We start from the raw sequence: 13,145 nt of genomic DNA on the forward strand, positions 1-13,145 counted from the left end.
AAATGATTTTACAATATGTAACTGAAGAAGACCTCTCCCAATCGGTTTGATGAGACTTTTCCGATAAATAAAGCATTAGATAATTGACCACTTTTTACAGATTAAAGAAGAATGAAGACTCCAGCTTCACAGAAGAAAGACGACTCCACGACCCAAGAGGTCAGCTGTCCTCGCCTCGTCGCCCCCGACACAAGACCCTCGCCTCCTTGCCTAGCTGGCCAGGTTGTCGAGAGCCTCAGAGCTGCCTCGCAGCTGGGTGGTAGCTCCTGGCTCTTGTCTCTCCGACTTCGACGTTTCCTCTCACTGGCTATTCTTCACCTATATCCACTTCCCCGCTCACCCGAAGGGTATCTTGTCCTATATCTCGTTCGTTCGTTCTTACAGAATATTTCTTTCAAAATTTGAAATTTCAAATCTTTTAGATATTTTACAAATAAAGAATGGAACACAATCCTTGCAGGTTTTTTTGTAAACGACAGTTATCACTAATAATATAAAATGACAATATATGACAAAATGACAATATGACAAAATGACTATATGACAAAATGACAATATATGACAACAAAAGATATTTTTTTGGGCGATGTTTTTTCATTGCTGATTGTGTTAAAATATGTACACTGACTTTTACTGCTTCCAAGAAACTCACTGGATAGCAAAGCTTGAAACCAATAGAATCAGTATTTTCAAACTTCTTATCTAAGAACTCAGGACTAACAATTCGAAGAGTTTTTTGATACACGGAGGAAAAAAAAATATTTAATCTTTTAATGTAATCTTCAAAAGATTATTTAATTTCTGAACAGTATATCAATGTCCAGAGAAATAAAGAATATACGATATTGTTAGTAGGATTTCTGTAAACACTAAATCCGAGAGAGAAATCTTCTCTCTGAATTATGATATCTAAAATTGGCAGAAATTTAAAAATTTCAGTCTCATTAGTAAATGTTATAGCCTAACTATAACACGAGTTCTATAATCAGTTATGTGGGCTCCATTACTTACAAACTTACTAAATGGCTCGCCAATTTTCTTTCCCCCGTTGATAGGTACTATTTCATGTTTACATTTGACTACGTGTCAGCTGTCTAACTTTTAGGCACCTATTTACTGCTAGGTGAACAGGGGCTTCAGGTGAAAGAATCTCTGCCTGAATGTCTCGGCCTCGACCGGGAGTCTAACCCGGGCCCTTAGGACTAGGACCCCCATAGCACTGTTCACTTAGCTGTGTGCGCGCGTGTATGTAAATCATGAAAAAAATTAACATGCGACGAATAATGTAAAATTGTATAACCACGAATGGAAAATGACTTGAGCGCTTTCGTGTTAACACACATTCAGAACATGTGTTAATTCGGAAGCCCTGAAGTCATTTCTTGTTTCATATTCCCTGCATGGTTGCACGAGTTCACATTATTCAACACGGTAACTTTTTTGCGTAGTTTACACCCACACACACACACACACACACACACACACACACACACACACACACACACACACACACACACACCACACACACACACACCACACACACACACACCACACACACACACACCACACACACACACACCACACACACACCACACACACACACACACACACACCACACACACACCACACACACACACACACACACACACACCACACACACACACACACACACACAAACACACACACCACACACACACACACATACACCACACACACACACCACACACACACACCACACACACACACCACACACACACACCACACACACACACCACACACACACACCACACCACACACACACACCACACACACACACCACACACACACACCACACACACACACCACACCACACACACACACCACACACACACACACACAAACACACACACACCACACACACACACACACACACACACACACGAGTAGATGAATAACCGGTGAGAGGAAACGTCGAAGTCGGAGAGAGCGAGCCGGGACTCGACCCAGCTGCACAGCGTAAGCTGAGGCTCTCAAAATTTTGTAGGTATAGCGGGATGCTACAAAATGACAACCGGATATAAAAGACAAGAGTTACGAGGAGAGACTAGAGACGTTAAACATGCTAAAACTAGAAGATAAAAGAAAGAGCTGTTGTGATCACCAATTACAAAATTCTAACAGGAATTAAATAGTCTAAAATGACAGAGGAATTCCTGAAACCAGCAACATCACGAACAAGAGGACACAGATTCAAGCTAAGGAAACAAAGGTGTTGAAATAACGTTAGAAAGTTTTCTTTTGCAATTACATTTAGGTAATTACACACGCGCATGCGAGCACACTCTCATGCACTCACGTGCGCATGCACTCGCGCGGGCGCACAGTTTAGTCTTATACGGTGGTCCACCCCAAACTCCCCCCACCCCCTCCCCCCTGGCTCACCTCATGAGAACTACTGACCCTCCCCAGGATGCAACCTCACTACTCCTGTCTATAACTCCTGGGGTACCTATTTACTGCTAGGTGAACAGGGGCATGAGGTGGAAAGCAATCGTGCACAACTATTTCTGTCCCGCCTGGGAAAATCGAACGCTGGAGCCCCCGATTGTGAGTCGAGTAGGAATCCAACCGTACAACCACGTATTGTGTGTGCATATATATTTTCGGTCATGTTCCATGATCGCTGTTGCATGTATTACCAAATTATCATTCACACTTGCATTCGGTTTGGCAGGAAATGGAGTCACTTGTTCCCATCGGGTCTCGAACGTGTTGTGTTGTATGAGTCTTCAGTTGGAAATGCATTATTTTGGTTCTAACATTTCGTTATGCATATATAATTATCTTAATGTAGGTTTCGGCCACCTCGTTAGCATTGTTAAAGAGGATATGAATATTATGCTTATTAATGATTTTTCCCACAGCAGAGAGAGAGAGAGAAATAATATTTGTTTTCAAACAGGCGCTGTCAAGCGTCCTTCTTAACACGAAGCCAAAATTATTTTACGTTGAAGGCTGAGAAACCTACGACCTAATAAAATATAAACTCTTACCCTTCAGAGTATCGTAGTTCGTAGCACAAACCATTTGTAATGCATCGCCATTCTCCTCGGGTCAGTATTATTGGCGTCAGTTCATGGGGGGACCAAGCCAATTTATTCCCTTTAAATTTTTGTCCATTCATTACCAATTACTGGAGTGGTGTAAAAACTAGAGGGGTCAATCAGGGGAGGGATGGTAGCAACGGAATCTTGGCCTTACGAGTGGAGGTATTAAGGCTGCTAGTGGGTCAACGTCCCCACCAGCTGTGTTCGGTGGTGTTTTTTTTCCCTTCGGCTTCTCGAGAATATGAAGTTTCCGTCCTAACCTCATCTCTGTGTGTGTGTGTGTGTGTGTGTGTGTGTGTGTGTGTGTGTGTGTGTGTGTGTGTGTGTGTGTGTGTGTGTGTGTGTGTGAACTCGCCTGGTTGTGCTTGCAGGGTAAAGCATCTGCTCTTAGCTCTTGAGCCCCGGCTTTCGATCATTATTAGTTCAATGCATGTTTAATGATTTTCACTCGTTTCACTCTGATCTTATTTACGTTGAAAACTGTGTATCGAATTGGCTTTAAGTTCCTCGCCTAGTTCGATCCACTTAATTAGGACTATGAGACTGAAAAACGTTGTTTCTGGCAAACTTTTAAGAGGGATGGGTTGGTCTAAGGTTCAAGGGGATGATCTGCCCTCCGTAGACAAAATATAGTCCAAGCGTAATTGACTATAAAACTTACCATTAGTTATGTGAAGGACAGAGTTTCATTAATTTCCACCCTTAATACAGTATTTAATGGGATGTACATTATTAGTTCATAATTATAATCACACAAATTGTAATGATTTTGTATTAAGTGATATTTTTTATTATTAATTAGTGTGTAAATAATAATAATAATAAGGGATCAAGAAATGTATTAGAAGATAAGGTTATCACACAACCCATCCTCTCAAAAAGTACATAGAATTTTGACTAACAAAGCAACATAAGCAAAAAAGTGATATCATAGCGGATATTAAATATCATAGCTGCTCGCAAAATTGACATGTCCAGTTTTCTATTCATGAATCCTCGGTTAGGTTAGGTTCGGGCAGTTTATAGTACATCATTTTAGCGACGCTGTAAGTGCTCGAGGGAACGGGCTGTATCACGAGAAAGCACTAAGCCGGTATGCGACTATGTAGCATTTTGGGGGAGAGATTAGGACAAAAGACAGAAGGAAGGGCGGGCTGGTGCTTAATCACTTGGACAGTTGGGGAATCGAACGCAGACCTGCAAGAAGCGAGGCCGTCGCTCTTCCCGCCAGTCCAAGTGGTTGGAATGAAATGAAAAATGAATCATCCTCTGTTATTTTTAAGGCCCGATTCGTGATCTTGAATCAAGACACTTCCAGGGATCGTCACATGTGGCGAAGTAGTTTCATGTTGACATTTTCAATAAACTTAAAACAAATTTGTCTCAAAAATCAAATTTTTGCATTGGACACAAATTTATATAATAAAATATCCAGTAGAGTTGGTAATAGGAATGGAAAAGTTGGACGTTGAAATCATTTATCTATGTTGTAAGGGTTCGCGTACAGTTCATTTTTTTTATTCCAAATTTGATGTTATGGATGGATTCAAAGGTCACCTGAAACTTCAGTGCTTTTACCAGTTAATGAAAAACTTGCTATAGGGATTCATACAAGCCATCACGAGGTATTGGATAAGGAGCCAACACAACTTGTTTTGGATAACAGGTCACGTTTGATCCAACGTCTCCGTGTTATCTCAGAGATAGCATAAGGTTTCAATAGGCTTGTGTTGCTAATGCAACAATACACACTTGTGTTGCTACCGTGTTGATGCTACTTGTGTTGATGAGTAAATGCGGTTCCAGCTTCATCAAACTGAACATACGCAAAGGCATAAGATCATTGGAAATGGAAAACTCTTAAGCTTGCTACCAAATGTCAAAATTCACCTCCTGAACCCACATTTGTAAGATTTTTTTTATCATACACGGTCATCATTTCGTTAAAGTAACGAGGATATTGACCTTTCATATGAGTAACATTTGAAACAAAGGCCTCGATTATTACTTTTACGTAATTACGTAATAATTACATTATTTATCAATTACGTAATAATTACATTATTTATCAATTACGTAATAATTACATTATTAATTATAAAAATGCGTAATTACGCATTACGTAATAATTACATTATTACGTAATGCTATACGAGCACACAATGTTTACGTTCTCATCTTAGTCCAACTGTTTGCAGAACGCACTTTTGCAATCTGTTATCTTTGCAGACGAAATATATGCACATACACCGTCAGTGACAGGCCAAACACCTGCGCTAAAACTTGAGAACATCCCTGGCAAAATGAAACATTGAGAGTGTTTATATATGAAAATGTTAGCTATACAGAATCTCGAACAATCTTTCGTGTGTGGATATCATCTCATACCAACAAATGTAAAGTTTCATGTACGGTCTCATAAGAGGGTTAAGACCCCCCGAGGTTACCCAAGTTTCCAGTTTAAAAAAACAGTAAAACTACTATAAACTCCAAACATGTAGGACAGATAGAAGACGAATAACGCGCTGAAAGGCCTGGAAGCACAAGTATTACAATGACCTAATTTGCTCTGAAAGGTTACTTATTATATGTGGATACACTCATTCCTGCAAAGTTGGCTAGAGATAAGTGATTTATTTCCGTCTCATGTTGGCGTTCCTGACCACTAGAGCAAGTGTCTACGTATCAGGAACCCTCCTGTTAGAAGGGGGGAATCATTGCATCACAGTACACACACAAATCACAGTAACGTGATGCATCAAATATAAAGTCGATTGTCGTACCATATGTTATCCATGGTACGGATGTTATCCATCCATTTTCAGTCAATTAAGGCAGCGTCTGGAATGCTCACAGACGTAGGTTCGAATCCTCGTCACGGCCCTTGTTGATTTGTTCATTGTATCACAGCATCTCTTGACATATTGTATAACCCTTCATAATGAAATACATCCACATAATTACTTAAGTATATCCATATAACACAAACAACAGTACAAATTAACAGATATAATTGCACAATAAGTATAACAGGTATAATACTAACCAAAATAATACACAAAAAAAATAATAATTAGAAAACAAACCAGTCATAGAGCGGGTTCCGTATCTCAATTTTATTTCACCCCCAAAAAATAAATCAGCCAGAAGACAAGAAAAATTTTGGCGAATGAAATAATTTTATATGAGAGCCCCAGAAGAGCCCAAAATGAGAGTGGTGGTGTGATCAAAGCGGCTCGGCACCACTGAAACAAGATTAGAAGGTGAGGCGGTGAAAGACGCTGGGATTAAAGCCACCTTTGTAATTATATAACAATGCTCACGAAGACGATATTTTGATTAAATAAAATGGAAGGAGGAAGAGAGGGAAAGTGAGAGGGGGGGGGGGGGCGCCGGGGGGAGATAAGGAATCTGTGAAAGGGGAGGAGATAGAGGAACAGAGAGAGTGAGTGTGTGTGAGGGAGGGGAGAGAGAACACGAGAGAAAAGATAGAACAAATAACCTCCCAAGAATAAACAGATGAATTCTTCACCCGAAACTCTTCTTAACGTTCCCATGACATCCTCCACTCATCACCGTTTCAGCATTCTCATTACTCACAAGATCCTCATCACTCGCAACATCCTCATCACCTTAACAGCATCCTCATTACTCACGTGCTCTTCCTAATCAGTATCTCCTCACTGCGGGAGCACAAATAATACTTAAGCATAAGCCCTCAAACACCCTTGAGACAGCTTCATATTTCTTGCCACTTTTCTCAAGAAATAACACCATAAGAACTACCGAGATCCCGACATCCACAAAACAACAACGTCGCTGCCTCCTTTAATCATCTTATCACCAAGTGAATAGTGCAATTCTTCCTAAATATTAAACCACCTACAGAACACACACACACACACACACACACACACCCAGGAGACCAAAACACACACACACACACACAGGAGACCAAAATAAAACACACACACGAAGCATCTCAACATCATCGCAACACCCACCATTTTACCCCATCACTCAAGTCATGAAACAACATCCTATTAACTAATAGGTCGCCATTTGTTTACGGTATTGTAACAAACGTTACAAATGTAACCTACTGTGAAAAGTGATGGCTAACACATATCTACATTGTGTGTGCGTCAGACTCGGTGGGTTAGGTAGGTTGCTTGGGTTCGTATATTTGGCTAAGTTGGATTTTTTTGAGTTGCAAATCGGGAGAAAGGGTTCAATTGAGTCTCAAAAAGCTTCAATCACGCAACCGTTGAACCCTCCACATATGTTCTAATTGATAATTAATTAAGCGTTTAATGAGAGTAATCCTTATTTGCGATGGTCATTCCCCCATAGCTCCTCAAAACATAAATTAATTTTGCTGGGGGTTGAAATTGGTGCAAGTCTGCATAGCCAAATGAGTGAATTTCCTTTACCCTATCCTGGAATATTCCTGGAGTGGGTTCTACGCGTTCTCCTGCACCCCGAATCCTGGGCCCATTTTGGTTAGGATTGTCTTGTGATAAGTTGATCCAACAGACTGTTGCTTGCATGCAGTGGCTCGCAGGACCACATGTAACTGCAACCCGGCTCGCCCTCATGCTCGAGGGGTGACAGGAACCTCATGAAAGTTGAGGGGTCCCCTCACTGCTCAAGGGTGACAGGAACCTCAAATTCTAGTCTCTTATTGATCTCTCCGACAGAGGGCAGAACCGTAAGACGAGTCACCTTTAGTTGGGGCCGGCCAGGCTAGATCCCCCCCCCTTAGTGCCAGAGTCTGGTGATGGGGTACGTGGGAGGGAATACAGAAAGGAAGGGAGAAAACGTGGGAGGGGGGAAAAGGGAGATGGAAGAGAATGGCTTGGCAGGAAGAGGCGAATGGAGAGTGGAAGGAGGGACGGGAGCGGGATTTCGCGAATGTGAAAACAGGAATAGATGAACCTCATTTTCCTTTACAACTGCTTCCTCCCATCACCCTTCTCCTCCTCCTGTACTTCCGAATCAGTGATAAACCCACTGGTGGCCTCGGCCCCTTTATCGAAGAAAGAAAGAAACTGCTTATATCTTGGAGGTGACCAAGTCAGGGTGAACACTATGCTGATACTGGGTGAATGTCCTCACCTGGATGGTGAGGACATTCGAAGGCGTGAGACTGCGTGAGTGCTCTTGAGAGAGTGGGTGCGTGCTCTCAGAGTGCGTGCGTGTTCGTGAGAGAGAGCGTGTGCGCGCGAATTGCGTATACTCGCCCCTGACTCACTTGCGTGGGGGTTAAGCTCCGGCTCTTAGGACCCGCCTCTCAACCGTCAATCAACTGGTGTACAGATTTCTGAGCCTACTGGGCTCTATCATATCTACATTTGAGACTGTGTATGGAGTCAGCCTCCACCACGTCACTGCCTGATACATCCCATTTACTAACTACTCCGACACTGAAAAAGTTCTTTTTAACGTCCCTGTGGCTCATTTGGGTACTCAGTCCCCACCTGTGTCCCCTTGTTCGCGTACCACCCGTAATAAATAAAATTATCCTTATCTTCCCTGTCAATAACTCTGAGGATTTTGCAGGCAGTGATCATGTCTTCCCTTATTCTTCTCTCTTCTAGTGAGAATAATTCTTCTCTCTTCGTGAGGTGCATTTCACGCAGCCTTTCCTCGTAACTCATGCCTCTTAGTTCTGGGACTAGCCTAATAGCATACCTCTGAACTTTTTCCAGCATCGTCAGGCTCCATGCTGGGGCCGCATACTCTAGGATTGGCCTTACATACGTGATATACAAGGTTCTGAATGATTCCTTACACAGGTTCCTGAAGGTTGTTCTGATGTTAGGCAGCCTCGCGTATGCTTCAGATGTAATTCATTTTGTGTGCTTCAGGAGACAGGTTTGGTGTGATATCAACTCCTAGATCTTTCTCTCTGTCCGTTTAATCTTTCAGTAATTCATCTCCCATCCTGTATCCTGTGTCTTGCCTCCTGTTTCCACCGCCTATTTTCATTCACTTACATTTCTCGTGTTTAACTTTAGAAGTCATTTGTTGGACCATTCATTCAATCTGCTTAGTTAATCTTGTAGCCTCATATTACTATCTTCCTTTGTTTTAATCCTTCTCATAATTTTTGCATCATCAGCAAACAATGAGATGAACGATTCTATACGCTTTGGGAGATCATTTACATATATCAGAAACAGTATAGGTCCAAGGACTGAACATTGTGGGACGCTATTGGTGACGTCTCGCCAATCTGAGACCTCACCCCTCACGGTAACTCGCTGCCTTTTGTTGCTTAGGTACTCCCTTATTCAATGGAGAACGTTCCTATTGTGTGTGTGTGTGTGTGTGTGTGTGTGTGTGTGTGTGTGTGTGTGTGTGTGTGTGTGTGTGTGTGTGTGTGTGTGTGTGTGTGAGAAAAAAAAGTAGTTCACATAATAGAAGAAAAATAAGTGGGATAGAGAGGCGGGGTCCAGGAGCTAATAGCTCGATGTTGTTGGCACAAATAGTAAATACACTTTCCCTCAGATATCTTCCCATTTTTCCTTAATTTATTTTTTATTTTTTTCATGGCTTCCTCCCAGCGATCATTCCCGCCCTGAGCACCCTCCCAGCGATCATTCTCGCCCTGAGCACCCTCCCAGCGATCATTCTCGCCCTGAGCACCCTCCCAGCGATCATTCTCGCCCTGAGCACCCTCCCAGCGATCATTCTCGCCCTGAGCACCCTCCCAGCGATCATTCTCGCCCTGAGCACCCTCCCAGCGATCATTCTCGCCCTGAGCACCCTCCCAGCGATCATTCTCGCCCTGAGCACCCTCCCAGCGATCATTCTCGCCCTGAGCACCCTCCCAGCGATCATTCTCGCCTTGAGCACCCTCCCAGCGATCATTCTCACCCTGAGCACCCTCCCAGCGATCATTCTCGCCCTGAGCACCCTCCCAGCGATCATTCTCGCCTTGAGCACCCTCCCAGCGATCATTCTCACCCTGAGCACCCTCCCAGCGATCATTCTCGCCTTGAGCACCCTCCCAGCGATCATTCTCGCCCTGAGCACCCTCCCAGCGATCATTCTCGCCTTGAGCACCCTCCCAGCGATCATTCTCGCCCTGAGCACCCTCCCAGCGATCATTCTCACCCTGAGCACCCTCCCAGCGATCATTCTCACCCTGAGCACCCTCCCAGCGATCATTCTCGCCCTGAGCACCTCCCAGCGATCATTCTCACCCTGAGCACCTCCCAGCGATCATTCTCGCCCTGAGCACCCTCCCAGCGATCATTCTCACCCTGAGCACCTCCCAGCGATCATTCTCGCCCTGAGCACCCTCCTAGCGATCATTCTCACCCTGAGCACCCTCCTAGCGATCATTCTCGCCCTGAGCACCTCCCAGCGATCATTCTCGCCCTGAGCACCCTCCCAGCGATCATTCTCGCCCTGAGCACCCTCCCAGCGATCATTCTCACCCTGAGCACCCTCCCAGCAGCGATCATTCTCGCCCTGAGCACCCTCCTAGCGATCATTCTCGCCCTGAGCACCCTCCTAGCGATCATTCTCGCCCTGAGCACCCTCCCAGCGATCATTCTCGCCCTGAGCACCCTCCCAGCGATCATTCTCACCCTGAGCACCCTCCCAGCGATCATTCTCGCCCTGAGCACCCTCCCAGCGATCATTCTCACCCTGAGCACCCTTCCAGCAGCGATCATTCTCGCCCTGAGCACCCTCCCAGCAGCGATCATTCTCGCCCTGAGCACCCTCCCAGCAGCGATCATTTTCGCCCTGAGCACCCTCCCAGCAGCGATCATTTTCGCCCTGAGCACCCTCCCAGCAGCGATCATTTTCGCCCTGAGCACCCTCCCAGCAGCGATCATTCTCGCCCTGAGCACCCTCCCAGCAGCGATCATTTTCGCCCTGAGCACCCTCCCAGCAGGGATCATTTTCGCCCTGAGTACCCTCCCAGCTATTATTCCCGCCCTGAGCACCCTCCCAGCGATCATTCCCGCCCTGAGCACACTCCCAGCGATCATTCCCACCCTGAGCACCCTCCCAGCGATCATTCTCGCCCTGAGCACCCTCCCAGCAGCGATCATTTTCGCCCTGAGCACCCTCCCAGCAGCGATCATTTTCGCCCTGAGCACCCTCCCAGCAGCGATCATTTTCGCCCTGAGCACCCTCCCAGCAGCGATCATTCTCGCCCTGAGCACCCTCCCAGCAGCGATCATTTTCGCCCTGAGCACCCTCCCAGCAGCGATCATTCTCGCACTGAGCACCCTCCCAGCAGCGATCATTCTCGCACTGAGCACCCTCCCAGCAGCGATCATTCTCGCACTGAGCACCCTCCCAGCAGCGATCATTCTCGCCCTGAGCACCCTCCCAGCAGCGATCATTCTCACCCACAGTATCATTAGCGCTATTGGAGATAAAATCTCCATGATGGCTGGTCCCAGTATCTTCTAGTCATCGCTTTCCCTCCCTCCCTCTCTCTCTCTCTCTCCCTCTCTCTCTCTCTCTCTCTCTCTCTCTCTCTCTCTCTCTCTCTCTCTCTCTCTCTCTCTCTCTCTCTCTCTCTCTCTCTCTCTCTCTCTCTCTCTCTCTCTCTCTCTCCCTCATCGCCAACCTCGAGCATCATTCTCCCCATCTTAGATTTGCATGTATTTTGTTCATTCTAGCTCATTATATACGTTGAGTATCTCTCTCTTAGCAGTTACTTCGTCCACTCCTGGTGTTTGTCCCATGACAGGTGGACACTGCTCCTGGGACAAACTCCTGGGACACTGGAGTTTGTCCCAGGAGCTGGACACTCCAGCTGTCCGTGTGGGTCGTCTGCTTATTCTGACCAACACTATATATATACACTGTGTCTCCCGTCTCTCCCTCAGTGCCCACTCTCGTCTCCGATTTATTCCTCTCATCCTCCTATTCCCCCTTTTCCTTCACTGGTCATGTCTCCGATCTTCCCCGCTGCTGGTCTCCAAGCACCTTCTAACATCCGCCATTTTCCAATATTTCCTCCCCTCACTCCTCTCTAACCCTCTCCCGGTCTCGAATCCTCCCCCTCCCCCCATCCTCTCTACCCCTTCCTCGCCTCTAACTCCCTTCTCAAATGACCTTGATATCACAAGCTTGTATTTGTCAATTCTCATAGGTAATATCTTCCCCTACCTTGCCTTGATTTATCAACATAAACTTCCTCTAAAGTGGTCACCCATGCACCCACCCCCCTTTTCTTGACAGCTCTCCACGCCCTCGTCACAGCGTCAGTAACTGATACCTGCAATCTGCGCAGCCATCACTTCTCGCTGACAGCTGTCAGTGGGTTCATGTCGCGCCTCATGTTGTCTGCTCCTGCAGCTTTGACATGTCTTCATGCGCCCACTACAGTGCCCCGCTTCCACCAGCACCCCAGACCCAGAAAAAAATAAAGTTCCTACCCACCTCCACCTCCTACCCACCTCCACCTACCCACCTCCACCTCCTACCCACCTCCACCTACCCACCTCCACCTCCTACCCCCACCTACCAACCTCCACCTCTTGCCCACCTCCTCCTCCTACCCACCTCCACCTACCCCCAAAACCTATACCCCCCACCACCATCTAGAAAGCGCAAGGGAAGCTGGCAAACGTGTGTGAATCATTTATCAAAATAATGATTCGACAAACTACTCTACCTATGTCAGACAGTTACTGGAATATGCAGCACTGCCTTCAAATTCGCAACTTCTCACGCACAAAATACAAATTGAAAAACGCAGAGTTTTGTAACAGAGCCAAGAAATAACGAAGCTAGTTAAGCCAGAAATAAGGGGGGGGGGCTTAACTACGAGAATAGGTTAAGGTGACAGAGTATAACAAACCTCAGGTGGGAAGAAAGAGTGATATGGTCACAGCATACAAGATACAGAGAGGAAAAAAGGTCAAGTGGAATAAGGATACAAGTGCAAACTGGAAACGCAAATATCCACGAAATGTAATGGAAACTCCTATACACCGTGTACAGGTGGCCAACCAATGAAGTGCACTAAGAAGAAGTTGTGATTAAGCCACCTCCATCCAAATCCTTTAAGCCAGATTTGAG

The 13,145-nt window shown here is 45.4% G+C and overlaps 2 protein-coding genes across 2 annotated transcripts in view; both read right to left on the reverse strand.

Moving 5' to 3' along the window:
- Positions 1–9,501: 9,501 nt before the first annotated feature.
- LOC123759914 (ribosome-binding protein 1-like) lies at positions 9,502–10,561 on the reverse strand. The gene is made up of 2 exons (XM_069325554.1): positions 10,535–10,561; positions 9,502–10,269 (listed from the first exon to the last, which is right to left on the reverse strand). Exons 1-2 carry the CDS (start codon positions 10,559–10,561, stop codon positions 9,502–9,504), a joined length of 795 nt encoding a protein of 264 aa, XP_069181655.1.
- A 49-nt stretch (positions 10,562–10,610) lies between these two features.
- The window catches only part of LOC138365276 (ribosome-binding protein 1-like), a 3,505-nt gene continuing 970 nt past the window's right edge, over positions 10,611–13,145 (reverse strand). The window contains exon 2 of the mRNA XM_069325555.1: positions 10,611–11,478. Within this exon, the coding sequence (XP_069181656.1) occupies positions 10,611–11,478 (868 nt within the window). The remainder of the gene's footprint in view (positions 11,479–13,145) is intronic.

The sequence above is a fragment of the Procambarus clarkii genome, chromosome 16 (assembly GCF_040958095.1).
Source record: "Procambarus clarkii isolate CNS0578487 chromosome 16, FALCON_Pclarkii_2.0, whole genome shotgun sequence".
NCBI classification, from domain to species: domain Eukaryota; kingdom Metazoa; phylum Arthropoda; class Malacostraca; order Decapoda; family Cambaridae; genus Procambarus; species Procambarus clarkii.

Excerpts from the sequence above, each read along its gene's own strand:
- LOC123759914 (XM_069325554.1), bottom strand. The coding sequence starts at position 10,561 with ATGATCGCTGCTGGGAGGGTGCTCAGG. Across the intron at positions 10,270-10,534 it reads CTGCTGGGAGGGTGCTCAGG|GGCGAGAATGATCGCTGGGA; the intron begins GTGAGAATGATC and ends GGAGGTGCTCAG.